The sequence below is a fragment of the Podarcis raffonei genome, chromosome 9 (assembly GCF_027172205.1).
Source record: "Podarcis raffonei isolate rPodRaf1 chromosome 9, rPodRaf1.pri, whole genome shotgun sequence".
Taxonomy (NCBI): domain Eukaryota; kingdom Metazoa; phylum Chordata; class Lepidosauria; order Squamata; family Lacertidae; genus Podarcis; species Podarcis raffonei.
Window position 1 is genome coordinate 10,053,021 of NC_070610.1, and position 26,675 is coordinate 10,079,695.

At 45.3% G+C, this 26,675-nt stretch overlaps 1 protein-coding gene across 3 annotated transcripts; it reads left to right on the forward strand.

The window, feature by feature from the left end:
- Positions 1 to 281: 281 nt before the first annotated feature.
- LAP3 (leucine aminopeptidase 3) lies at positions 282 to 25,487 on the forward strand. Of its 3 annotated transcripts, none has more exons than XM_053402774.1 (13): positions 282 to 472; positions 7,640 to 7,755; positions 7,931 to 7,985; positions 12,727 to 12,832; positions 14,503 to 14,662; positions 16,069 to 16,233; positions 17,329 to 17,487; positions 18,422 to 18,546; positions 20,723 to 20,811; positions 21,938 to 22,040; positions 22,609 to 22,688; positions 23,762 to 23,871; positions 24,945 to 25,487. In XM_053402774.1, exons 1-13 carry the CDS (start codon positions 359 to 361, stop codon positions 25,144 to 25,146), a joined length of 1,584 nt encoding a protein of 527 aa, XP_053258749.1. In that variant the 5' UTR covers positions 282 to 358; the 3' UTR covers positions 25,147 to 25,487. The 3 variants fall into 3 exon arrangements, with proteins under 3 accessions (XP_053258749.1, XP_053258751.1, XP_053258752.1); XM_053402776.1 differs by lacking the exon at positions 282 to 472 and adding an exon at positions 523 to 626; XM_053402777.1 differs by lacking the exon at positions 282 to 472 and adding an exon at positions 3,566 to 3,661.
- The last annotated feature ends 1,188 nt before the right edge of the window (positions 25,488 to 26,675 follow it).

Sequence of the window (26,675 nt, forward strand, 5' to 3'; positions counted from 1 at the left end):
TTGATGGGAGCTAGATCAACCAACGCGCCACGAATTGGACTGGCCACTAATTGGTGCTTGTTTTTTTTAATGTCCCCTCTTTACGCGGAGGGAAAGTTGCCTCGTTTTATTATTATCATCATCACGATTTATTAAATGCGTATACCGCCCTCCAGCCGAAGATCTCCGGGCGGTTCCCCGCAATACAGTACATAGGAATACAGAGACAAAGAGGCGCATCGGTGGAAGAGCCAGCGGCGCGCCCGGCCCAGGGGAGGCGCGCGCGGAGGAATGCGCAGCCCGCGGAGCCGCTCTCCTCGAGGCGGGCCTCCCTTCTCGCTGCGGCCCCGTGATCGCTGCTGGACGGCGGGAGGTGACCATGCTGCTGGCGCCGATGCTGGCGAGCGGGCGGCTCCTCCTGGTCCGCGGCAAGGAGCTCCGCGTCCCGGTGGCCGCCTTGTCCTCGGGCGCCCGGCGCGCCAGAAAACAGCAGGTAGCGAGCCTCGGGCGCCCCGGGGAGATGCGGGGGGAGCTGGTGGGTGCCGGGGAAGGAGGGGAAAGCGGGCATGCCGGGAGCAGTAAGGGAGGGACTAAGCGAAGGGCGGAGAAGCATGGCGGAGCAACGGCCGGCTGGCGACAGGAGAAAGGTGTTGGCGCGCAACGCGGGGGTAGCGTGCGTCTTTGCGCGCGTCTTTGCGCGCTTGGGGTGGGGAAGGTCGGCTGGGGCGCGCGGTTGGTGGCGCAGCAAATGCTGGGCTTGCCTCGGTGGGGCGCCTTTGGCCTGCCCGGCATGAGAAGGAAGCGGCTTTATGGGCCAGAAACTGCGCTTCCGTGGAATCCTAGCATGTTATAGTTGGAGGGTCATGTAGTCCAGCCCTTTGAGCTGCAAGAATTTTGCATTCCAGAAATAAACCCTGCCTCCTCTTAGTTGAATTAAATAGCTGCTCCTTCTCAAAGAGATACTCTGCACATGCCCAAAGACACTAGGGAGGAGGTCCCATGCAATGCCTGTCCTTTGCTTGTCTTTGCATCCTCACCAGGAACCGTGGTTTGTAAGAAACTGCAGTAGTCTGTTAAGCAAGGCAGCTTCAGAGTTCACAGGTTGCAACTGGGAGGTTTTGAAATGGACCAGAGAAGGGCAGGGGAACCTGTCACCTGCCAGGTGTTGTTAGATTAAGGAAACCAGATTTTTTTCAAAGAATCCGGGGAACTTTTTTTTAAAAAAAATGGGGGAGGGGAGATATTTAAAAAAGAAGAAGTAATATCTTCTCTTTTGTGGTCTCCTCTGTCAGGCAGCCTTCCTCTGGGCCCCAGCCTGCTCTCTTGGAGCGCTAGCCGCCATGGAGTAGGCACGGGTCGGGCCTGGGCTCGGCCACCTGTCCTTGCCCTCCCGGTGCTCTCCTGCCTCTCCTCAGTGGTGGCGATGTGGCAAGGTTGGGGCTCCCCTCTTTTTTCTCCTTCCTCTTTCTCTGTCTTCCTTCTCCTCCTCCCTGCATCGGCTCTGGGGTTTTTACTGGCCTAGGAGCGCACTGGGCAGTCGGCCGGGTGGCTGGGCGCTCTCTCTCCTGGCTCGATTTGGGTCGCGGTGGGAGGGTCAGCGGTTCCCTCAGCTGATGCGCCAGGCGTTCCCAGTTCCCCTGCGGCAGTGGCAGTCTCAGCAGCCCAGAGCCAGCCTGGTAACGCAGTTGGCTCTGGCTGGCTTCAGGAACTGCTCGCTGCCGTGCGCCCGCCATTTTGCCTCACCGAAAGTCCCCATATGATGTGTCTTGTGCCGCTGAACCAAACACGCAACATTCATTCCCTACTAATAAATCGACAACACTTAAAATATAAATCCGGGGACATTAAATGAAATCTGGGGACATTCCGGGGACAGATTTTGTCCGGGGACAGATTTGTAAATCCGGGGACTGTCCCCAGGAAATGGGGATGATATGTTAGACTGCACCTCCCATCCCGTGAGGGACGGCCACAGACAGGTTCCCCACCCCTTGAGGTGCAGTTTATTTTGAAATTTAAATCATAATTCCAGGTTCACACATAAAGACAGCTTGGGATTCGGGGCAAGTAACATTGAACCCCACACCTGACTGCGTGGGAGGAGGTTAGGGTGAACTGTGCAAGTCTGCTGTCTCCATTTTGTTTCTGCGGGGAGTGCTAACCTTGGTTTTAGCATTTTGTGTGAATGTGGCAACCCAAACAGAGGGTTGTATCTATTGCATATGTGGAACAATTTCTGTGAGTCCAGCAGAACTCCCCTTTATGCCCTAAGTCCCTCTGAAATGAATGGGGAAATAAGGCTCTCAATGGCTCCATGTCACAGTGGATATATATTACTTCCATTGTGCCTCTGAATGTCAGTTACTGGGGATCATGCATGCTATTCTGCTCATTCCCACTTTGTGGGCTTCACATAGGCTGGTGTGATCCAGCTGGGCTCTTGTGTTTTATGTTTTAAAGGCCATTCAGTAGCTATGGAAGGGCTTTTGTGTCTTGGGTCTCTGTAACATGAGCAGTAGCCTGTGGGTCTGCTGTGTCCTTGTCAGGAGCCAAAAACCTCTTGGAAATAATCCTGCTTGGTTTATTTGGGCCAAGAGCTCAGGCCACAAGTTTCAATATAAGGAATAATTCCTACTCGAGAGTTGAAAAGAAAAACGTGTATATTCTGCTAAGAATAACAGTTTGAAGCAAATAGTAAATTTAAACACAACGTGTAAGTACGATAGTTTTAAGGTAAAACGTTTAAGTACAGAAATAATTATTTTGTACAAGTCTCAATGGCAGTCAAAAGGAGTCCATATTATATAGAATCAGAATAAAGAATAAAGAATCAAATAGGGCCCACAAAATAATTGTTGTGTACAAAGTAATTGTTGTGTACTGGTATTTTATCTACCTTTATACTATATCACTGCATATTTGAAACTACATTATTTCTGTACTTAAACGTTTTACCTTAAAACTATCGTACTTACACGTTGTGTTTAAATTTACTATTAGCTTCAAACTGTTATTCTTAGCAGAATATACACGTTTTTCTTTTCAACTCTCGAGTAGGAATTATTCCTTATATTGAAACTTGTGGCCTGAGCTCTTGGTATATCCTTTTTAGTGTATTTCCAACAAGAACTCCAATTTCTTTAATGGTTTATTTGGGCCAGCCTAAATTGAGATGAGCAACAATATACAGTCATACCTTGGGTTGATGTAGCTTCGGGATAAGTATTTTCGGGTTGCGCACTACGGCAACCTGGAAGTAATGGAACGCGTTACTTCTGGGTTTCACCGCATGCGCAGACGGTCAAAATGACGTCACGCACATGCGCAGAAGTGGCCACATGTGCAGAAGCAGGTTGCGTTCACTTCTGGATGCGAACGGGGCTCCGGAAAGGATCCTGTTCGCATCCAGAGCTACCAATGTATATCAGAAACACAACACAAGGCTTTCACATGCCTGTTTTTGGAAAGGACCCAAATCTTCCCACAAACTTCCACCTCTTGGTCACGCCCAGCCTCAAAGAGCTGCGTTTATGGTTAATGAAGTGGGCAGGACCTGTTAGGAGACGTTGCAGAGGCGGGACTAAGATTCCCTCTTCTATAAAGGCTGCAGACTCTGCTGAGTGTGTAGCTTCAAATACAGCTGGCAACGGATCAACACGGCAGTGTCATGGGTGTAAATAAGGTGCGTGGTAAGGGGGGAATTGTGGAAAGTGTTCAGTTAGCTGGTTGATGGCATGTTTGCAGAGGGCTGGAGAGTGCAAACCATGTGCATTATGTCTGTGCTATGAATAGGAGTTTTATAATAATAATAATAATAATAATAATAATAATAATAATAATAATAATAATTTATTTGTACCCCGCCCATCTGGCTGGGTTTCCCCATGCATTCTGGGCGGCTTCCAACAAAGATAAAAAATGTGCCTGCTTGTTTTAGATATTTTCCTGAAGCATTGCTCTTGTCAGAAAGCTGGCATTTTATGAGCTGGCTTAGGCAGAGGTGTACTTTTATGGGCAAGGCCATCTAAAATTGTGTTTTTAAAAGTCCTCCTTATCCCAGTGGAAGAACTAAGCTGGTACCTAAAAGTCAACTCAGGTTGAAATTGATCTCTTATTAAAAAGTGCTTAGTTGGAACAGGGTCGTGCCTTTTTATTTTTATTTAGCTTGAAAAACATTGACTCAGAGAGTCTGGAGACGCAGGATACAGAATGAAGTGAAGGATGTGGAATGAGTGCTGGGTACACAGTGAAACAAGGATAAATTCCGCGTTCTGTTCTGCAAGTGCTTACATAATTTGTGGGCGTCTTGAGTTGGTCAAACTGGATATTACATTTCACCTGTTGTTATAATTGCATGTTTTACATACATTATAAAATGAAATAATAAAAAAAAACAAAAAAAGAATATTGGATATTACAGGGCAGTCTCTCATCCCTTTCCCAGTATAATGATATTTTTATTTAATTTTTTAAGCAAAAGCAATCTGGGCAGGGGGCAAGTCTGAGCCGACGGAGAGTCTGCTTGCTTAAGCCATTTGTCTCTGTAAATTTTTCAGTCCAAGGACATGAAAAGCAGCTCAGGAAGTATGATTTTGGGGTTGTGCCTCTCCAGGCTGCTTTTCATATCTCCCCCATCCCAGACAGGGAAGAAAAGCAAGTTGAATTCAGATTTTGAGCTGAAAAATGATTGAGAGGGAAAAGCTCCTCCAGCCACTTGTCCTCTCTTCAGGTCTGTATCCTGCCAAGGCCATTTTGATTTCAGGAAACAAAACCGAGATAAGGAAAAGACCCCTTGTAACATCTAGTTTGGACTTAGGAACGCTGCTGAGGCAACTTGAACAGCTGAAGATGATCTTTTCCCCTGTGAAGGGGGCTGGGTGGGCAAGATCATGTCTTCTTTCCCAATGAGTGTGCCTGTCATGCCAGGATGTCGGTGTCTAATGTTCAGTGTGCATCTTCCTGAACAGCGCAAAGACAGTGGTACTTCAATTACCGTATTTTTCGCCCCATAGGACGCACCGGCCCATAGGACGCACCAAGTTTTTTGGGGGGGAAATAAAGAAAAAAAATATATTTCCCCCCCAGGCACTTGTGGGGGCGGCAGCGGGGAGAAACGCTCTTCTCCCCGCAGCCCACCTTCAGACCAGGTCCAGGGACAGCGGGAAGACGCGCTGCGCCTCCCAGCTGTCCCCGGAGCTTGTGGGGCAGGCAGCGGGGAGAAGCGCTCTTCTCCCCGCCGCCCGCCTTCAGATCAGGTCCGGGGACAGCGGGAAGATGCGCTGTGCCTCCCAGCTGTCCCCGGAGCTTATGGGCAGGCAGCGGGGAGAAGCGCTCTTCTCTCCGCAGCCCACCTTCAGACCAGGTCCGGGGACAGCGGGAAGACGTGCTGCGCCTCCTAGCTGTCCCCAGAGCTTGTGGGGCAGGCAGCGGGGAGAAGCTCTCTTCTCCCCGCAGCCCACCTTCAGACCAGGTCCGGGGACAGCGGGAAGACGCGCTGCGCCTCCCAGCTGTCCCCAGAGCTTGTGGGGCAGGCAGCGGGGAGAAGCGCTCTTCTCCCCGCCGCCTGCCTTCAGACCAGGTCCGGAGACAGCGGGAAGACGCGCTGCGCCTCCCCACTGTCCCCGGAGCTTGCGGGGCTGGCGGCGGGGAGAAGCGTGCCTCCCCGCCGTTAGGCTCCAAACCACTTCGGGAGACAGCAGGATGGTGGCGTTCTGCCTCCCTCTGTCCCCCGACACACATTTTCCCTTCATTTTTGGAGGGGAAAAAGTGCGTCCTATAGGGCGAAAAATACGGTAGTTTGGATGTGTAGGTAAGTTCAGATGTGCAGATATACAGTGGTACCTTGGGTTACAGACGCTACAGGTTACATACGCTCCAGGTTACAGACTCCGCTAACAAAGAAATATTACCTCAGGTTAAGAACTTTGCTTCAGGATAAGAACAGAAATTGGGTGGCGGCGGTGCGGCAGCAGCAGGAGGCCCCATTAGCTAAAGTGCTGCTTCAGGTTAAGAACAGTTTCAGGTTAAGAACAGACCTCCGGAACGAATTAAGTACTTAACCAGAGGTACCACTGTATATGTCTTACAATTTCCCATCCTAAAGACTTCCATATTGCTTTACACGTTATATGCAGACTACTTGACTACTTGCAAATTAGCATGTTCATTCCAGAATAAGTTTCACACAAAGGTAGTTTTACAGTGGCTCATTCAGTGAAGTCGAGGTGTGTGCACAGACTGGTTTTCAAAAGCCCTTTAAGGCAAAGTGCAGCATTTAAAAGTTGACAAGTGGCTTTTCCTTGCTCAATAAATAACCAAGCGGACTTTGGTATCATTCTTCTCATCGCCTTCCCTGGTTTTCCCAACTGGTTCTTCCACTCATTATTTCCCCCCCTCCTATACTTATCCATGAATTGCTAACTAGCTTAAACTTGTGCAGTTGCAGGCTGCAATATAGATCACCCTTCCAGTATTTGCCATGACACAGAATATTGCTACATAAGGAACAGTCTTTAGACCCACAGTGGGAACTTGCTATAGAAACTACACCAGCCTTTCTGTTTTAGCAGTCTCTGTTATCTGATGAATCGGGGGCATGCAGTAATATAAATTAGTCAAATGGACCAATTAAAATCTGTCTCCCTGATGTTAAAACATCCCATTTTACATTTCCGTTGAGTTTTGTTTTGCCTGCAGGTCTTGGGTTCAACAGGAGGCAGAATATTTTATGTCCCAACTTGTGCAATGCTCTTCTTACCTGATTTTCTCATGCTTGGCTCAATCTCAGCGCCAAGTGCCTTCATTCAGCCACGTGGCTACGACTTTTTCCTAATCACAGCCTTCTGCTGTCTGCGCTCGAATCCAAATCACACCTCCAAAGGGACAACTTCAAAGAGTTTGCCGTCAGCAAACCCCACTTGCCAAGGAACAATCGGGAGTGTGCTTGAAACCTTTGCAGCTGTGTTACTCCCTGCCCCACACCTGGCTATAATTATGGCAGCCGGATGGAGCAGATGGCATTGTTAGGGGAAAACTGCCTCCTGGTCCTGCACGATGGAAGTTGCCCGCCACTGTTTTGCAGTCTAGTCTATCTACGATGGCCAATGGTCGGGGATGATGGGAGTTGTAGTTCAGGAACATCCAGGACCCGAAGGTTGAGAAAGGCTGGTCTAGACTGTTTTCTGAATTGCTTTGTTCTGTCTCTGGAATGAGGAGCTTGTGACTCTCCCCTAATCACTGACCATCGCATAGCTGTCAACGTTTCCCTTTTTTTAAGGGAAATTCCCTTATTCCGAATAGGATTCCTCGCAAGAAAAGGAGAAAGTTAACAGCTATGGACCATTGGTGAGGCTGGCTAGGTCTGGGGCTGTTGATACAGCATTATAGTCCATAGGGAAGTTTTTAATGTTTGATATTTTATCGCTTTTTTTGTTCTGTTGGGAGCTGCCCAGAGTGGCTGGGAAAACCCAGCCAGATGGGCAGGGTATAATAATAATAATAATAATTATAATAATAATAATAATAATAATAATAATAATTATTATTATTATTATTATTATTAAAAGCTCCTTCACCACCCCGCAAACCCCTGGAGGTAATTTGCAATTGCTTTGTAGGACAGCATCTAAAAAGTAACCCTGTTTTTCTTTTCTTTCTAAAGGGCCTTGTCCTAGGAGTCTTTGTTGGCAAGAAAGAAGAGGGGCCCGTCCAGTTTACCGAAGCAGGAGACGCTTTTGACAAAGTCGTGTCTGGGAAGCTCAGAGAGTTGCTGGCAATGTGGGTACTAAACAGGTTCCCTTTCTGTTTATTTGGCAGTCATGAAATAGCATGAGACCATCCAGGGAGAAGCAAGCCTTGTACAAAGTTGAGGAGCAGGTACCTGCTTACAACGTGGGATAGCTCAGTCGGAAGACTACGAGACTCTTAATCTCATGTTTGTTTTGTGTTCTAGTTCAGGACCTCCACTGAAGAAAGGAAAAACCCGCATCTTTCATGGCTTGCACCAGGTACGGATTTACTGTTTTCTTAAGTATGTTAATCTAACTTATGCCTCCAAAGTTGTTTTTTTTAAATAGCAAGTCATCAAATATTTCAAAGCATTTCATTGCATTCAATGAGACTTATGAATATCAGATTGCAGTCTGAGGCTGCATTCAGACAGCACTTTATCCAACTCCCCGACACTTTCCTATCTGAAAATTTTCGTGTTTTATGTGATCTTTCGTGTGATATAAAAGTCACTTTTGGAATTCTAGTGGAAGCTAATGGAAGTTTAGCACTAATTTCCATGTCAATTGCTTCCAGGAAAAAATCCACTTAAAACCAAGTGAAGGGAAAACTTATATTAAGAAAGGAAAAAATAAAAATCCCTTTTACTGATGAGTTTCCGTTTACCTTGGTTTTGCTGTGCTCTCCATAAGTATGAAGGGAATGGCAGTGGCTTTGGTTAAACTGCCTGTCTGCTACATGAAGAACTTGCAATGTGCACTATTTCGCTAGTTATGTGAGGCAAAAAGGTGCAAAAGTAGACACTCGGATGATTGGAGTTCAATACTTGGGTAATGCTTGCTTAAGCAAAGTATGGTGAAATAAGGAGTCTCAATGGGCGGTTGTCTACAAGCTGATCATGCAGAGAGCATGCTGAAGGCTGCCTAATCAAAATTCACATGCGCCGGGAGTTGGAGCAATGTATGCAATGTGTCCTAAAATGTCATGTACCCTTAGAACGCTATGATTGGATGCTTTGAATTCTTCCTGTCTTTGAGATGGCTATAATAATAATAATAATAATAATAATAATAATAATAATAATAATAATAATTTATTATTTATACCTTGCCCATCTGGCTGAGTTTCCCCAGCCACTCTGGGCAGCTCCCAATCAAGTATTAAAAACAACACAGCGTTAAATATTAAAAACTTCCCTGAACAGGGCTGCCTTAAGATGTCTTCTGAATGTCAGGTAGTTGTTTATCTCTTTGACATCTGATGGGAGGGCGCTCCACAGGGCGGGCGCCACTACTGAGAAGGCCCTCTGTCTGGTTCCCTGTAACCTTACTTCTCGCAATGAGGGAACCGCCAGAAGGCCCTTGGCACAGTGGGCTGAACGATGGGGGTGGAGATGCTCCTTCAGGTATACAGGACTGCAGTTCCGGTGTGGTGTGGTGTTATTTCCAGCAGCGCTCTCACCTTTTGTGATCACAAAATAAAGTCTTTCTTGACTTAACCCTCTCTCTCTTTGGTGACTGACTTTAACCCGGAGAATTGTGGGAGTTTCGTTGTATTATTTTCCTCTGGTTTTCATGGCTAGTATATTCCATATCTTTCTAACTGACTCAGTTGCTTCAAGAGTCATTGGAACTTTCAGATATTTTGATCCTAATACTGCCCACCCAACCAAAGGCTTTAAATGTACGGTTGTCCAGCTCGGGAGATTAAGAACATCAGCAGGTCTCCAATGTTTGATAATTGTCAATAAATAAGCATGATGGTATCATTCCAGATTTGCAATTGCAAATCCACCTTTCTTAATTTGTAACTGCATTTTTCTGCAATGATCTTCTCAGTACATTTGAAATCCAAAGACATTTCTTAAAGATGGGGTTTCATGGCCCACATTCGCATGTCAAAATTTGGGGGCAGAATTCAGGCACACAGTTCTTCTCTCATGGTTGAACAGGGGAACAGAAGCACACCTGCCCAGGTAAGGTGGTGACTTGTCTGAAGACATACACTGCTGTGTCATGGGTGTGAATGGAAATGAGCATGATATGGCAGTATAGCAGTCAAAAAGCCATAGCTCCACAATTCATCAGGTAAAAGGTAAAGGTAAAGGACTCCTGAGAGTTAAGTCCAGTCGCGAATGACTCTGGGGTTGCAGCGCTCATCTCGCTTTACTGGCCAAGGGAGTTGATGTTTTGTCCACAGACAGTTTTTCCAGGTCTGTGGCCAGCATGACTAAGCTGCTTCTAGCGAAACCAGAGCAGCACATGGAAATGCTGTTTACCTTCCCGCCGGAGTGGTACCTATTTATCTACTTGCACTTTTGGGCGTGCTTTTGAACTGCTAGGTTAGCAGGAGCTGGGATCGAACAACGGGAGCTCACCCCGTTGTGGGGATTCGAACCGCTGACCTTCTGATCGGCAAGCCCAAGGCTCAGTGGTTTAGACCACAGCGCCACCCGCCAGTGTTTGATACTTGTCAATAAATAAGCATGATGGTATCATTCCAGATTTGGACTTCCAAATCCACCTTTCTTAATTTGTAATTGCATTTTTCTGCAGTGATCTTCTCAGTACATTTGAAACCCAAAGACGTTTCCTAAAGGGGGGGGGGAGTGTTTCACACTCGCATGTCAAAATTTGGGGCAGTTTTCAGGCACACATTTCTTTCTCCCATTCTCATGGTTGTGGTGTAAAAGGAACATTAGAAATCGAGATGGAAGCACTAGCATTGTAACCAGGGAAACTGACACAATAATCCCCATGCTCAAATGCATCCAAAGGTCACCATACCATATTAACACTGAGAAAGTGAAATCTCACCATTCCCTTTCCAGCAGCTACCGTATTTTTTGCTCTATAAGACGCACCAGACCACAAGACACACCTAGTTTTTGGAGGAGGAAAACAGGAAAAAAAATATTCTGAATCTCAGAAGCCAGAACAGCATGAGGGATCACTGCGCAGTGAAAGCAGAAATCCCTCTTGCTGTTCTGGCTTCTGGGATAGCTGCGCAGCCTGCATTTGCTCCATAAGACGCACACACATTTCCCCTTGCTTTTTAGGAGGGGAAAAGTGAGTCTTATAGAGCAAAAAATACGGCATTTGTTTTTGATTCTCTGGAACCAACAGGATGCAGCCAAACTAGACGGGACTTTGGCAGGTCCATGTGCAGAGTGGGGTTTCCTGCTGAACCCTTGTAAGGTGGTACTGAACCTAGGGTGGAACAAAGAGAATTAAAATCCCACCTCCACCCCAAACCATTTCAGGTTCAAACGGATGTGGGCAGTGGAAGAAAGTAGCTCCTCCAGGCAGCCCATGCTGTGTTTTAAAATCTCCCCATCCCCACTTCATGGGGAATTAGCAGAACCGACTGCTGTTCATAGCTACCTGCTCTCTGAGACTACCTCAAAAGTAAGGCTTCAGGAATAGTAAAGGGCTCTTGGGTGCATGTGGTGATTCAGAGATAAGAGCAGTTGAACAGTTAATGCTGAATTGGCAAGATAGGGCAATTAATGCTGAGTGAGTAAACTGGAATACTGAGATAAAGAGGGTTTTTAAAAAATAAAGAGGAACTTGGCTTGAATGTCACTGAAACCAGCGTTTATCTATTTATTCTGAGGTGTTCTCCTGCTGCTAATCAGCATTTATGAGTAACATTATTATGATGCAATCTCCTTTAGAGTGGACCTGAGGTGCTTAGAGCAGCATCGGAGAATCTGTGGCCCTCCAGAGGTTGAATTCCAGCTCCTCTCAGCTACAGCTGGCATGAATAATAGCAAGGAATGATGGGAGTTGTAGTTCAGTAACCGCGGGGGGGGCACAGGGTTAATAGTCCTGGACACAGTGAAGACTACGTCTTTGGTGTGAACATAGAGCACTGCATAAAAGCTTTGGAGCAAGCGTTTTCTTGGCAGGGAATGTGTAACAGACCCCCAGGATCTGCACCAAGTTCTCCTGAAGTCATTTTAGGAATCCTGTGTTTGGTGCTAATCTTTTTTTTAATGACCCTTTGTGGTACATTTCACTGTTGGGCTTACTGTCATACTTCTTAAACATCAAATCTGTATCATTTGATAGCCTGTGATATTTATTTGGGTGGATATGTTTCTTACCTCTTGTGATTTCTTACTTGTTTCTTACCTCTTGTGATTTCCAGTTACCGTATTTTTCGCCCCATAGGGCGCACCGGCCCATAGGGCGCACCTAGTTTTTTGGGGGGGAAATAAAGGGAAAAAAATTATTTCCCCCCCAGGCGCAGGGCTGGGGCGGGGGAAGCCCGAGCTTCCCCCGACCCCAGCCCCCAGAACAGGCCCCAGAACAGACAGAGTTCCCGCCGGGCTCCCAAGGCTTGCGGATAGCTTCCTGAAGCCTGGAGAGCGAGAGGGGTCGGTGCGCACCAACCCCTCTCGCTCTCTAGGCTTCAGCGAAAGCCTGCATTTGCCCCATAGGACGCACACACATTTCCCCTTCATTTTTGGAGGGGGGAAAGTGCGTCCTATGGGGCAAAAAATACGCTAAATGGCTGTGTCAGATTCTTACTTTATAAAATGTGTATCTCCTTTATTCAAGGTAGTTCGCCATTCAAACAACACCTAAATGATACAGATGAAAAGAAAACTCGAATTTTAAAAAGCAGTTTCTTAAATATGCCGAGTTACATTTTCTTGAAAATTTAAAAGGGAGGTGCTTTGTTGCGCTGCCTCAAAGTGGCCACCTAAAAGCCAGGCCATTGACCAAGCAGGCTGGGGCTGATGGAAGTTGAAGTCTAACATCTGGAAGCCTACAGTTCCTCCATCTCATCTCCAGGGACGGACTCTTAAGATGTTCAGGTTCCTGTGGAGCCTTAAATATAAGCTTCCCATTAATTTCAGTTGAGCTTCTGCAAGGGAACATTGGTGTATTCCGGCACGCTAATAACGAAAAAGCAACACAAACATATTTCAAAGTATTCTTCATAATTACAGGGTGTCGTTGGTTTTCCTGAAAGGATTAAATAAGTTTCTTTGCTGTTGGATTCCTGCAGGACTTTTCAAGCGTAGTTGTTGTTGGCCTGGGCAAGAAGGCAGTTGGAGTGAATGACCAAGAAAACTGGAATGAAGACAAAGAAAACATACGGGCAGCTGTTGCAGGTTAGCTTTTTTCTTTTCTTTTCTTGTGAATTGTTCTGTAATCTATTAAATGGGACATGCTGCATTCTGAAGATACCTGCTGGTTTCAGAGCTAGTGCCTCTTAGAGCTAGTGACCCAGGCTGCACTCCTGTACCTACTTGTTGTTGTTTAGTCGTGTCCGGCTCTTCGTGACCCCATGGACCAGAGCACGACAGGCACTCCTGTCTTCCACTGCCCCCCGCAGTTTGGTCAAACTCATGCTGGTAGCTTCGAGAACACTGTCCAACCATCTCGTCCTCTGTCGTCCCCTTCTCCTTGTGCCCTCCATCTTTCCCAACATCAGGATCTTTTCCAGGGAGTCTTCTCTTCTCATGAGGTGGCCAAAGTATTGGAGCGCCTCAGCTTCAGGATCTGTCCTTCCAGTGAGCACTCAGGGCTGATTTCCTTCAGAATGGAGAGGTTTGATCTTCTTGCAGTCCATGGGACTCTCAAGAGTCTCCTCCAGCGCCATAATTCAAAAGCATCAATTCTTCGGCGATCAGCCTTCTTTATGGTCCTGCTCTCACTTCCATACATCACTACTGGGAAAACCATAGCTTTAACTGTACGGACTTTTGTTGGCAAGGTGATGTCTCTGCTTTTTACCTACTTACCCAAGAGTAAGTCCAATAGATTTCAGTAGGAATTACTTCTGGTTAGGCCTGTTCTGCAAATCAAACTGTTCTCAGGCATTGCGTGCAGATGTGGCTTTTTAAAATGCCAAATAAGCATTATTAGCACCCAAGGTACTAATAATGCCATAAGCTGAAAATAATGGCTGCAGACTTTGGCCTGTTGTAACTGCTCAGTCATCACTGTGCCAATTGTGGGAGAGGCACACTCTCCCTCTTGCTGAATTGCCTGCAGGTAGAAGTTGCTTGATAAATGTATCCCAAGTGCACTAATGGGCCATACATTAATAAACCAGCTTCTCCTTTGAGTTGTCTTAACTGGTGACATGAACTATACCGAGTTGTTTTTTAATACCGGATAGATGGAGCCTGATTAAATTTTAAAAATCTGCCTGTTCCCTTCCTTTCTCTTTTCCCCACCAATCTCCAGTTCTTAATTTTTTGCAAACGTGTATACAGTGGTACCTCAGGTTAAGTACTTAATTCGTTCCGGAGGTCTGTACTTAACCTGAAACTGTTCTTAACCTGAAGCACCACTTTAGCTAATGGGGCCTCCTGCTGCTGCCGCGCCGCCGGAGCCCGATTTCTGTTCTTATTCTGAAGCAAAGTTCTTAACCTGATGCTCTATTTCTGGGTTAGCGGAGTGTGTAACCTGAAGCGTATGTAACCTGAAGCGTATGTAACCCGAGGTACCACTGTATTATTTTTCAGGCTTAGAATAAAAAAATGTAAGCAATAACAAAACAAAGAAAGAAAGAAAATTCAGAATTTAACAAAAATAGTTGATTATAGAATGCAAGGGGGGAAAGGTAGAAAGAAATATACAGAAGTCGAATTGCTGTGGAGGGAAGTAGAGGGTGGGCGATGGGTTTATAATTAACTGTATAATTATGCAGCTGTTGTAATTTAGATATTATATTTTATGTAAGGGACTCATTGGGAATTTTGGTTATTATGTATATATGTTAAGCTTCAATAAAGATCTTTGAAAATTAATATATATATATATTATTTTTCAGCTGGATGCAGGCAGGTTCAGGACTTGGAGGTCCCTTGTGTGGAAGTCGACCCTTGTGGCGACGCTCAGGCTGCGGCTGAAGGAGCTGCCCTTGGACTCTATGAATACGATGAACTGAAGCAAAAAAAGAAGCCTGTGGTGGACGTTCAGCTCTACGGGAGGTGATTGGCTGAGAAATAACATTTGTATGGTGCCTGGGGTCAATGTGCTTGCTCCTCTTTCCCTTAAAAAGGGGTCATCACATGCTGAAAGAATATGTAAAGGGGGCTTGGGAGGGGAGAGACATGGATTAGCCCCATCTGCTGTTGGTGATGTCCACAACGGCCATGCCCCCTCCCCCCGCGGGGGTTCTGTGTGTGTCGACAAAGGGACAACCGTGCCCAGTCAAGCTGGCTTCTACATAATGGAGTTGAATGTGCATATATCGGCACATTATAAGCCCTCATCACATGCCAGCTTAAATCAGGGGGCACTGTGTAAGTTGCTGGTTGACACATTATTTCATTGTATGGGGGGTGTAATCTGAACCCCCTTTTTTGAGTTCAAAAACAAAATGCCAGGGTCTTATTTGCAAAGACTTCCTTTTTATAGGAGGGTAAGGGACACGGGTGGCCCTGTGGGTTAAACCACAGAGCCTAGGACTTGCCGATCAGAAGGTCGGCAGTTCGAATCCCCTCGACGGGGTGAGCTCCCGTTGCTCTGTCCCTGCTCCTGCCAACCTAGCAGTTCAAAAGCACGTCAAAGTGCAAGTACATAAATAGGTCCCGCCTTGGCAGGAAGGTAAACAGCGTTTCCGTGTGCTGCTCTGGTTCGCCAGAAGCGGCTTAGTCATGCTGGCCACATGACCCAGAAGCTGTCTGCGGACAAACGCCGGCTCCCTCGGCCTATAGAGCGAGATGAGCGCTGCAACCCCAGAGTCGTTCGCAACTGGACTTAACTGTCAGGGGTCCTTTACCTTTTAAGGCATAGATAAAGTAAGGTACTCTTGAATGAGATCTGTACAAGAAGTGAGAATCAAACCTTCCAAATGAAAATGAATTAAGTCCTCTTCAGGTGTTAGCATAGTCTATATTGGGGTAGTGGCTGACATACAACTGGTGCTAAATAAATGTTACATTTAGACTTGGGAAGTGTGACTTACTGCTCCATTTGAATATTGTGCTTAGTTTTAATGGCCTACATAGCTTGGTGTCTGGGTATTGGAAGAAATACGTGTTCCCACTTCAACTCTGGTCATCTTTGAAGACTATTCTCTAGGTGCCTCTGCCATCTGATGAGGATAGTGACTGGGTGGGTGGTTGTCTCTGCCTACTGAAGTTCTCCTGGCACTGGCCCTCATGTCTCTTTAGCACCAGACAATTTATTTCTACCTTTCCCAAGCCTTTCAAATTTCAAGAGTAAGGTTTTGATGTTGATGTTTGCAGTTTTATTGCACCTGTTCATCTGGTCAACCAGCTTAAAATTCTACAGTTCTGCAATGTTTGCCGGTAGAAGGAGAGTCGCTGATTTATGGCATTTCAATTCTGTGATGATATTTTATCGATTATCCTCCTGTATTCCTGTTTAGCGATGGAGCTGAGGCCTGGCGGAAAGGCCTTATCTATGCCAAGGGACAGAACTTGGCCAGATCCCTCATGGAAGGTCCAGCCAACCACATCACGCCTACCCGATTTGCTGAAATTATTGAAAAGAAACTTAAAAGTGTCAGTAGCGATGCAACTGTCCATGTAAGGTAAGTTCAGTTGAAATAATTCTCTCACAGTGGCATGAGTGAGAACTCTTAGATTTGTGCCTGCTTTCAGTTGCTTGCTGTGAGCTAGTGATGGGTCAACACTGCTTCATAGACCTCTCCTTGGGTTCCCTTTGCTGGTAGGGAATTGGCATGTATTGGTCCTCCATTGGAAAAGGATAAATTGCCTCACTTCAGCTACAGTAGTCCAAAAAAGTTTGAAGAAGAGAAGAAGAGTTTGGATTTGATATCCCGCCTTTCACTCCCTTTAAGGAGTCTCAAAGCGGCTAACATTCTCCTTTCCCTTCCTCCCCCACAACAAACACTCTGTGAGGTGAGTGGGGCTGAGAGACTTCAAAGAAGTGTGACTAGCCCAAGGTCACCCAGCAGCTGCATGTGGAGGAGCGGGGAGGCGAACCCGGTTCCCCAGATTACGAGTCTGTCGCTCTTAACCACTCACCACACCACACTGTTGGATGCAATGTGTCAAACCACTGGGACCTGATAGCTGTTGCCAAGTTATCATTTTAAGCTAAAAAACCACAAATACTGCAGCAGTTAAAATCCACCAACTTTCCAACTGTTATGAAGTCTTAAGTAAATATATCTTTCTCTGCTTTGCTGTCTGGAAAGTCCTGGCTTTCAATTCAGTTTTGGTGGTTCACCCAATCAAACCAGAATTTTTGGGACTGTTCTTTACTAAATTGGTTCTAGGTGGTTTGCCAGAAACTTCAAAAGGGCAACTGCCCATGTTACTTTTCCATCTATATTTCTTCCCCTACCTCTTTCCTTTCCTGCCCCAAGCTTGCTTATACGGAGAAGCTGCTTTTTCATATACAGAGCAGAACTGTATCCATCACCAACTTCATTTAAAGAGAAGGCTGTTTCGGTTTAACTTTTGTGGTCAAAAGCCGCAGGAAAATAATTTTTTAAATGCTTTATAAACAGAATAGAGCAAAAGGTTAAGCTAGGTCTTTTGCTTTGTAATTGCCCTATAATTTGGGGGGCAGGAGGAGATACAGCTTTGCAGATAGATTGAGACTCTGCCGTTCAATTTGTGCCCTTTTGCAAACTGGGGATGGCTTTCCATTGTTACAGGGATAAGTCTTGGATAGAAAAACAAGAGATGGGATCCTTCTTGAGTGTTGCCAAAGGCTCTGATGAACCACCCGTCTTTTTGGAGCTCCACTATAAGGGAAGCTGTGATGCCAGTGAACCTCCATTGGTGTTTGTTGGGAAAGGAATTACTTTTGATAGGTAAGTATTGTGCATACCTTTGGAAGCAAAATCTGAAAATCCAGTCAGGTGTTCTCTTTAATCAACAAAGAAAAGAAGCAATCAGAGAACTGCCTTTTCTTCAAAGTACACATATTTCAGTTAGAGCTGTTGATTTATTTGCAGGGTTACTGGGTGATTAACCATCTTTAATGATTAATCAGTTAGGTGATTCAACATTACTTTGACCCAGTATTGGAAAAACTAATCATCCAATAGTTAGCATAGATGTTGGTTTTATTTATTATAATTATATCCCCATTCACACATGTTAATCGCTCAACCTGAAGCGATGACCTGCATGTGTGAAGACAGAATTTTTTGTATCGCCTGGAAATCAATTCTTTGTGTACTGCCCTGAGAACACCTGGCTTTTGTTGTATAGTTGAACGCAGGCAGTTATCTAGTATCTGCTTCCAGATTTTTCCTGCCAAGTTTGTGGACTTCATAGCACAGTGGGTAGCAGTAATCTGTGCCCTCGCATTCGTGAAAGGCTCTTGATCCAGCAGAGGTATCTGCCAATAGAAGGTGTGAGTTGGATTTTATTAATTCCTGTCCTCTTTGTGACCCCACCAATCTGTTCCAGAGTCTTGGGGGACCCTTGGAACAGGAGAGGTGGTACAAGCAGCTGCAGGAGAAGGGGGGGGGGATTTGTGAAAACAGCTTCCCACCCTCCTTCCACTCACAGATGCCTCTGCTGGATTTGCAAATGGAGGGACACAGCTGCACACAACGCAATTCCACGTTTTCCATGGGTGTGCCTTTTTAGAAAGGGGGAAACGGTCATTTTTCTAGCAAAGGTATATTTTGGGAAGATGTGGGAAGGGAGGTGTTCTTAGTTGCAGCCGTTTGCGTTCAGAAACCGGAGCCTTCCGTTCACACCTGGTTGTGGTAATCTGTGACCACTTTTCTCCAGTGGCGGCATTTCCATTAAGCCGTCTGCCAACATGGATGCCATGAGAGCCGATATGGGAGGAGCAGCCACCATCTGCTCTGCCATTGTGACAGCTGCGGAACTGAAGTTGCCCATTAATTTAATCGGTAAGTGGAATAGGAGGGGAGGGTGAAGAATGCGTAAAAGGAGACAGGCACAGAAAGACCCGTGGGGGTATTTGTGGGGATGTGGGCGAGGATATATTGTCCAAGGTATCCTATCCCAACTTGTCTTTACAAGTTCAAGAAAATCAGCAGAGTTAACATTCCCCCTTTTTTTAAACACATGCACAGCAGATAGCTTGCTCAGACACGTTAAGAGTCTCTGTAAATATTTCCTGGTATTTCCCCCGTTTTATCCCTCCTAAAATAAAATGCTACGCAGTCTTCTGTAAAGTATAAAACATTTACTCACAAGTAATCATCGGTTCACACAAAGGTTCCCAAAAGGCAGACTTGAAAGGTTAGAACATACAGTGGTACCTCGGGTTACATACGCTTCAGGTTACAGACTCCGCTAACCCAGAAATTGTACCTCGGGTTAAGAACTTTCCTTCAGGATGAGAACAGAAATCGTGCTCCAACGGCATGACGGCAGCGGGAAGCCCCATTAGCTAAAGTGGTGCTTCAGGTTAAGAACAGTTTCAGGTTAAGAACAGACCTCCGGAACGAATTAAGTACTTCACCCGCGGTACCACTGTAGTTTAAATGGGGTGACTATCTCCTTATGAGAGAAAGCCCCCCTTTTCTTCTCTTGGCCTGGAGCCAAGGGTGCATCTTAGTAGTGCTGTTGTTAAGATGGTATTGATAGAGACAAGAGAGACAAGATGGTCGCCAGCCTGTGGTTCTGGTTCTAGCAGCTTCTTGAGAGGTTGTGCCCATCTCAAGTTACACATAAGGAAGTTTCATCTCAGTCCTGGAAAGGAGGAAGTTCCGGCTGGAAGACTGAGACAACCTTCATGTCTACTCCAGCAATGTTGTGTTTGACTGCACCTGATTCTTACATCCCACAGTATGTCAGTAACACGCTTTCCAAACATGCCTTATATTGAGACGTGTGGTAGCTCCACCTAGCCCAGATTTTCTGCTCTGACCGACAGTGTGACTCTCCAAGTTCTTGGACAGAGAAGACATTCCCTGATCTGCTGTCTGGAGAGCCGAGGGGTTGAGCGTAGGACCTCATGCACACAAACAAAGCACGCATTGGCTACCACAACTATGGTCCTTCCCTGAACCTTCCTGCAGCCTTGGTTTGCCCCATGGCTGCTTGCTTGTACTCCAAACGCTCTGCAGTTTGTTAGGGGTGCTGAGAGTTGTTCAGTGACCCCTGTTCCCCTCGCAAAGGTAGAGTTTCTAGAGTGGTTTAATGTGGAACTCTTGGAACTGTAGATCTTTGATGGGAATAGGAGACCCCATGCAACTCTCAGCTCCCTTAACAAACTGTGTTTCCCAGGATTCTTTGGGGGAAGAAGCCATGATGGTTTAAAGTGTCTTAAGTGCGTGGTACAGGTTGGGCCTTGGTTTCCAATAACTTGGCACCAAAGGAAGAACACATCTTCTAAATAAAATGTCAGTACAGTCGAACTTCTATTTACCACTGTCTCTTCTGAGGATCATTCCAAGTCACGACTGCGGCAAACCCAGAAGCAACCGGCGGGTTTGCCGTCATTCGCACATGTGCAGAAGTGGGCAATTGCCACCCGTGCCAGTGCACAACGGCGCCTCTCCCAACGACCCGTTTCGACCTCCGGAACGTATTATGGTCGCAAATAGAGGTTCCACTGTAGTAGAAAAGGTTTCATCAAAGCTTTGAGGTAAACCTTCAAAACAGGATTAAAGCTAAAGGGACCCCTGACCATGAGGTCCAGTCGTGACCGACTCTGGGGTTGCGGCGCTCATCCCGCTTTATTGGCCGAAGGAGCCGGCGTACAGCCTCCGGGTTATGTGGCCAGCATGACTAAGCTGCTTCTGGCGAACCAGAGCAGCGCACGGAAATGCCGTTTACCTTCCCGCCGGAGCGGTACCTATTTATCTACTTGTACTTGACGTGCTTTCAAACTGCTAGTTTGGCAGGAGCAGGGACCGAGAAACAGGAGCTCACCCCGTCACGGGGATTTGAACCGCCGACCTTCTGATCAGCAAGTCCTAGGCTCTGTGGTTTAACCCACAGTGCCACCCGCGTCCCTTCAAAACAGGATTACTAAGCTTTTAATAACAAACACCAAATAATGTCGGAGTGTGATGTCAAATTGCAACAGCAGTTGACTTTTCCCCCCAATCTCAGGCTTGACACCCCTTTGTGAAAACATGCCCAGTGGGAAGGCAAACAAGCCTGGAGATGTTGTGAAGGCCATGAATGGGAAAACAATTCAGGTATGTTTTTAAGATGCTTGTGTAAGCAAAGGAGGTTTGAGCTGCGTTTGGACCGGTGGTATCACATTAAGCTGAGCGAGACAATTAGTTTTTAATGCTCTCTTGTGCATTAAAAATTCAGCCCTTCCTGCAGCTGGAACTAGAGTACCAAGGAATGGGCTGGTTTCAACCCTTTCTCTCTGATGTGTTGGATTTCGTTTTAAAATCAGCAGTGAGTTTTTAGCGCAAAGGGATGGTGTAGAAGCAGCTGCACCCAATCACATGCAGTCTAAATTGACTCCGTCCCCATTCTACCACCTCATTTTGCTTCGAAGGGCCCATGCTAGGAGTCCTTAGGCAAACTATTATTACTCAGCCTCCCCTTCTCTCTCCATTCACGGTGTGAGTGAAAAACAATGGTGCTGGCCAACTTTATAGGGCTGCTGTCAGATTGCTAAGAGAGTGTGAGGAGTCTTGAACACCATAAAGGGCTATTGAAATGCTAAGCTATTGGCCGGTTAATTAATTTTTTATGGCATATATTACTTTTAATTAAATTGTCAAAACCAGAGGCCTTCTTATTGGGAATCACAGGATCGGATATTCCTCCGAAGGCGAAATACATTTTTCTATATGCTACCGTTGCCACGAGGATTTTAATTGTGAGTAATTGGAAAAGTGATAAAACCCCTTCGAGGTCAGAATGGCTACAGGAGCTAGTAGAGTATGCAGAATTAGCCAAGTTAACTGAAAGAATGAAAGATAAGTCCAAACAAGTATTTATTACAAAATGGGAACCTCTTAAAACAACTGTGGAAGTCTAAACTCGGTCGCTGCTTTTGAATAACCTCTGTAGTTGTACCAAGTAAGAAATAAAGATACAGGAGAAATGATATTTTACTGTAAAATGAATAGATAGGTTTATGCAAAAAGTTAGTAGACTATAAATGAAGTATGGAGAAGACGGGAAGTCAATGAATTACAAGATTTATTGTCAATTATATAGATTTATCTTTTTTGGTTAATGGTGTAATTTGAAACAAATGATGTAAATACTCTCTTTTTTGTATTTTGTTGGTTTGTAAGCACAAATAAAGCAAAAAAAATACCATTCTCTTATTTTGGGGGGCGTTTCTCATCTTGAAAGGTTGACAACACAGATGCAGAAGGAAGGTTGGTTCTGGCGGATGCTCTTTGCTATGCACACAGTTTTAATCCACGAGCCATTGTAGATGCAGCTACATTAACAGGTACCTTTTCTTATTTATTTCTTTGAAGTTTCTGGCTTCTGCATTCAACTCCAGATGCAGAATAGCATTGGGATGGTCCTCAGGCTGTGCTAAACTAGTCTAGCGCTACATGTATGGTTTCAGCGAGCATGAAGTGTCCGTTACCGGATCATCTTCTGGGGAGGATAAAACTTAAACACAACGCAGAATTCCCCCAAAATAGACCAGAGGTACCGTATTTTGCGCCCCATAGGACGCACCGGCCCATAGGACGCACCTAGTTTTTGGGGGGGGAAATAAAGGGGGGGAAATTATTTCCCCCCCCCAGGTGCGGGGCTGGAAGAACCAGGTCGGGGAACAGCGGGAAGGCGCGCTCCGCCTTCCCGCTGTCCCCCGAGCTTGTGGGGCTGGTGATGGGGAGAAGTGCGCTGAGCCCGGGACTGGAGGCAGCTCTGCGCGGCCATCGGGAGCCGGGCGGGACTTCGCATAGGACACATAGAAATGTGTTTAGAAGCAGAGAGCAAAAGAGATTGTTGTAACTCCCTATGAAATGATGGGTTAATAACTTGATCTGTGTAATATTGTCTAGGAGCCATGGATATCGCACTAGGATCTGCAGCGACTGGGGTTTTCACCAATTCACACCAGCTGTGGAACTATCTGTATGAGGTATGTTTGCAGCACAGATAAACAGATGTGAAGATGGCTACTAACTTAAAGGGCTTTAAAGAAACTCCCATCATCTCTAGCCATCAGGACCAGCGGTCAGGGATGATGGGAGTTGTGGTTCAACAACAGCTGAAGGCCCAAGTTTGAGATGAAACACTGAATTAGACCAACATTATTGGGAGCCTGTCAACAACTGTTAGCCACAAAAGCTGAAAAAATGGAACCTCTTGTTTGGAAGGTTATAAACCTCTTGTGAACTAGGTGTTGGGAGCAAGCTCCAGGCTTGTTTTAGCCATTCCCAGAGTGTTGTGCTAGATTAATCTTTTCCCCCCATTATGTTTTACTAAGTTTCAACATTCTAAACATGAACAATCAAAACACAATTTTGACTTTTCTGTTATTTTTATTGACTTCCCATCCCGTTTTCCATGGAGTTTTGTTTCTTTCCTTTGGCTACACGCTATCTTCTATCAACTAATTCATAACCACAATGTTATAATCTAATTACTTCTGTTGCTTATAGCTCAAACATGCTCACATCATACTATATTTCTTTAAATAGTCCAAAAAAGGCATCCATTCCTCCACAAGGCACTCAGTACTAGATTCTCTTAATTTTGCTGTTAATTTTGCCAGTTCTGCATAGTCTATTATCTTACTTATCCATTCTTCTTTGGTTGGAACGTCTTCCTTCCATTTTGTGCTAGATTAATCTTTTACCTGATGCACAAGGCCATTCTAAAATGCTATGTAAGAACCTTTTAATTGTGAAACATAATTATATAGCACTGTAGTATTAATCACAGTTTTTAAGGATGTTTTGACACCATGCTCAGGTCTCTTTGATCCTGTCTCATTCATTGATGTTGGGGAGAAAATGGCAGTTAAAATCATTTTTAAATCTTGCTAAAAGTGTTTCTGTTTTTGCTGATGATTTTAATATTTCATTGTAAACTGCTTAGGTTTCATTAGAACCAAGTAAGTGGTTTATGAACTTAAAGTGAAACAATCGTATCTGTTGAAGTTTTTCATGCTACTGACTTCCTTTACTCACAATGCATTTGCATTTGTAGGCTAGCATCTTGACAGGAGACCGTGTCTGGAGGATGCCTCTCTTTGAACATTATACAAAACAGATGACGGACTGTCAGCTTGCAGACATCAACAACCTTGGAAAATATAGGTATGAAATATAGTCATCCAGTGTCGTTGCTGCTCCTACATTTAAACCACTCTTGCCAGTGCATACAATTTAGGAAGAAAAAGAGGAAATGCATAAGGAGGTGACTCTCTGGCCGAACTTCTATTCCACAGGTGAGGAACCTGTGGTTCTTCGAATGTTGGACTCCCAAGTTCCAGCATCCCCAGCCAAACATGATCCATTGATTGGTGGGAGGGTTGTGATTGATGGGAGTTGTGCTCCAACAACATGTGAAGGGTCACCAGTTCCCCACGCTTGTTTTATTCCTGTTCAGACTAGAGGGAGAGTAATAACTCTCCGACTGGGTCATGGTTCATGTAGGAATGAATTGGTGAGCAGAGGCAATGCAGCTGACCCTTTGGAATTTGCTCAGTACAAGAAGAAATGTCACTACACACCAGACCAGAGTTAAGGAAGCTAACTGTGGTTTGATGTCTGAATTGAAAAAGGCTATACAGTCATATGTTGGTTGCCGAACGCCTTGGAACTCATACGTTTCGACTCCCGAACGATCAAAAACCAGAAGTGAGTGTTCTGGTTTTCGAACTATTTTTGGAAGCCGAATGTCCAACAAGGCTTCCGATTGGCTGCAGGAGCTTCCTGCAGCCAATCAGAAGCTGCGCTTTGATCTCCGAACATTTTGGAAGTTGAATGGACTTCCGGAACGGATTCCATTTGACTTCCAAGGTACAACTGTAACTTGCAATCAGCTAAGATTTATTTAAAAAAGATGTTTGAGGCGGATTTGTAAATCATGGCTTGTGGTAACTATGGCCTGGCATCGGGATAAACCATAGTTACAGCTATTAACTCTGCTTCCGGAGGCTACTGTACCGTGAAGATGAGAGTGTACTTACAAAGTTGAGTGCCGAGAGGAGAAAATGAAAGCAGGCAAACCAGTTTTTCTTTTGCACTTTTGGAAGCACAAGTTATGGTTTGATGATATGTCTGAATTGAGCCTCCTTGGTGCTGTACAGTTTGGTTTATAATTCTTTACTCCTATAAGTAAACAGATAAAAGTAATCCACTCATATTTTATGTTTCTTTCCCATTAGATCTGGTGGTGCATGTACAGCTGCTGCATTCCTGAAAGAATTTGTGACCGCCCCTCATTGGGCTCACCTAGATATCGCAGGTGTGATGGGAAATAAAGATGAGATTCCCTACCTCCGTAAGGGCATGGCAGGACGGCCCACAAGGACTCTAGTAGAGTTTGTTGCTCGACTGAGTCATGACAAGCAGGCATTCAAAAAATAGTTAGATGTGCAATTATAGAACCTCCCAGCCTTAAAATCAGTTTGAGTTAATTTCAAAACTGCTGAAGCAGTGTGTGTATTAATTAAACAGAAAGGAAATGAAAAGTATCCACAACATGGATTTTTCAGCGTATTTCTAAATGCAATGATGACCTGTAAATTTATTTTGTTAAAAAAAAACCTTACTGAGCAAGGATCTCTTATACTTCCCTTTTTTATGATGAACAGACATATGAGTATTCTGTTTAGACATTTAACATTGAAGGAGAGATCACTTTGAACTATCATGTTTTGCAACTTGAATGGAAACTAAAAGTGTCACAATAAATATCTATTTGAAAACGTCTTGTTGTTCATACATTGGGAAGTGGGTTTTGAGGAGGATGCGTTTATAGGTGTTATATAATACGTGGGGGTGGGGAGGAAAAACTTGTAGTGAGAATTTGTATTGGCATGCCTCACAAATCAGAACCAATTCCAAAAGGCACTGCCTTTTCCAATAATAGGTAAAGGGACCCCTGACCATAAGGTCCAGTCGTGACTGACTCTGGGGTTGCGGCGCTCATCTCGCTTTACTGGCCGAGGGAACCGGCGTACAGCTTCCGGGTCATGTGGCCAGCATGACTAGGCCGCTTCTGGCGAAACCAGAGCAGCACACGGAAACACCGTTTACCTTCCCACCAGAGCGGTACCTATTTATCTACTTGCACTTGACATGCTTTCGAACTGCTAGGTTGGCAGGAGCAGGGACCGAGCAACGGGAGCTCACCCCGTTGCGGGGATTTGAACCGCCAACCTTCTGATCGGCAAGTCCTAGGCTTTGTGGTTTAACCCACAGCGCCACCTGCGTCCCTCACTTTCCAATAATAGGCTCAAGTAAAATTGGATTCCAGGATTCACAAGACATCTTTAATAGATTTCCGTAAGATACAGAGGGGAAACTGGTAGAGGACATGCAGGTGGTTCCAGAATTGATCCCTGGCACTTCAGGGGGAAAACCCTCTGTTAGAGCTAAAAAAAAAATGCCTCTACCCAAGACTTTAGAGAGTAGCTTGCTAGTCTGAACAAACAGTACTTGTCTAGGAGGGCCAAGGATCTGAGCTTGAATAAGGCACTTTAATACATTAGTTCAACACTGGCAGAGTGGGCACTTTTGCCATTGAGCTCGCAGTCAAATACTTCCATATCCGCATCATAACATGAATTGGCAGCCTGGCTCAGATCAGATATGATATAATCTAAGGGCAAAGTGTTGCACAATATTGCATAAAGCCCCAAACTGCCAACTAGCTGCACCTCTCTGAGAAAGTGATTTTGGAACTGTGATGGTGGCTTTCACTGAAAATAAACTAGCTGCAGGGATAGAGACGAAAGCAAACTCCGTACTGGAAACATACTCTTATCATTACTCAGCACTTTTAAGGAAGCGAACATATATGCATGGAATTAAAAATGACGTATTCAACACTAAAAAAATAGGGATGGGATTTAAAATATGGATACTTGAAAGCTACTTGTAAGCCTGCCTTA

Excerpts from the sequence above, each read along its gene's own strand:
- LAP3 (XM_053402774.1), top strand. The coding sequence starts at position 359 with ATGCTGCTGGCGCCGATGCTGGCGAGCGGGCGGCTCCTCCTGGTCCGC. Across the intron at positions 473-7,639 it reads GGCGCGCCAGAAAACAGCAG|GGCCTTGTCCTAGGAGTCTT; the intron begins GTAGCGAGCCTC and ends TTCTTTCTAAAG. Across the intron at positions 16,234-17,328 it reads GATGCAACTGTCCATGTAAG|GGATAAGTCTTGGATAGAAA; the intron begins GTAAGTTCAGTT and ends CCATTGTTACAG.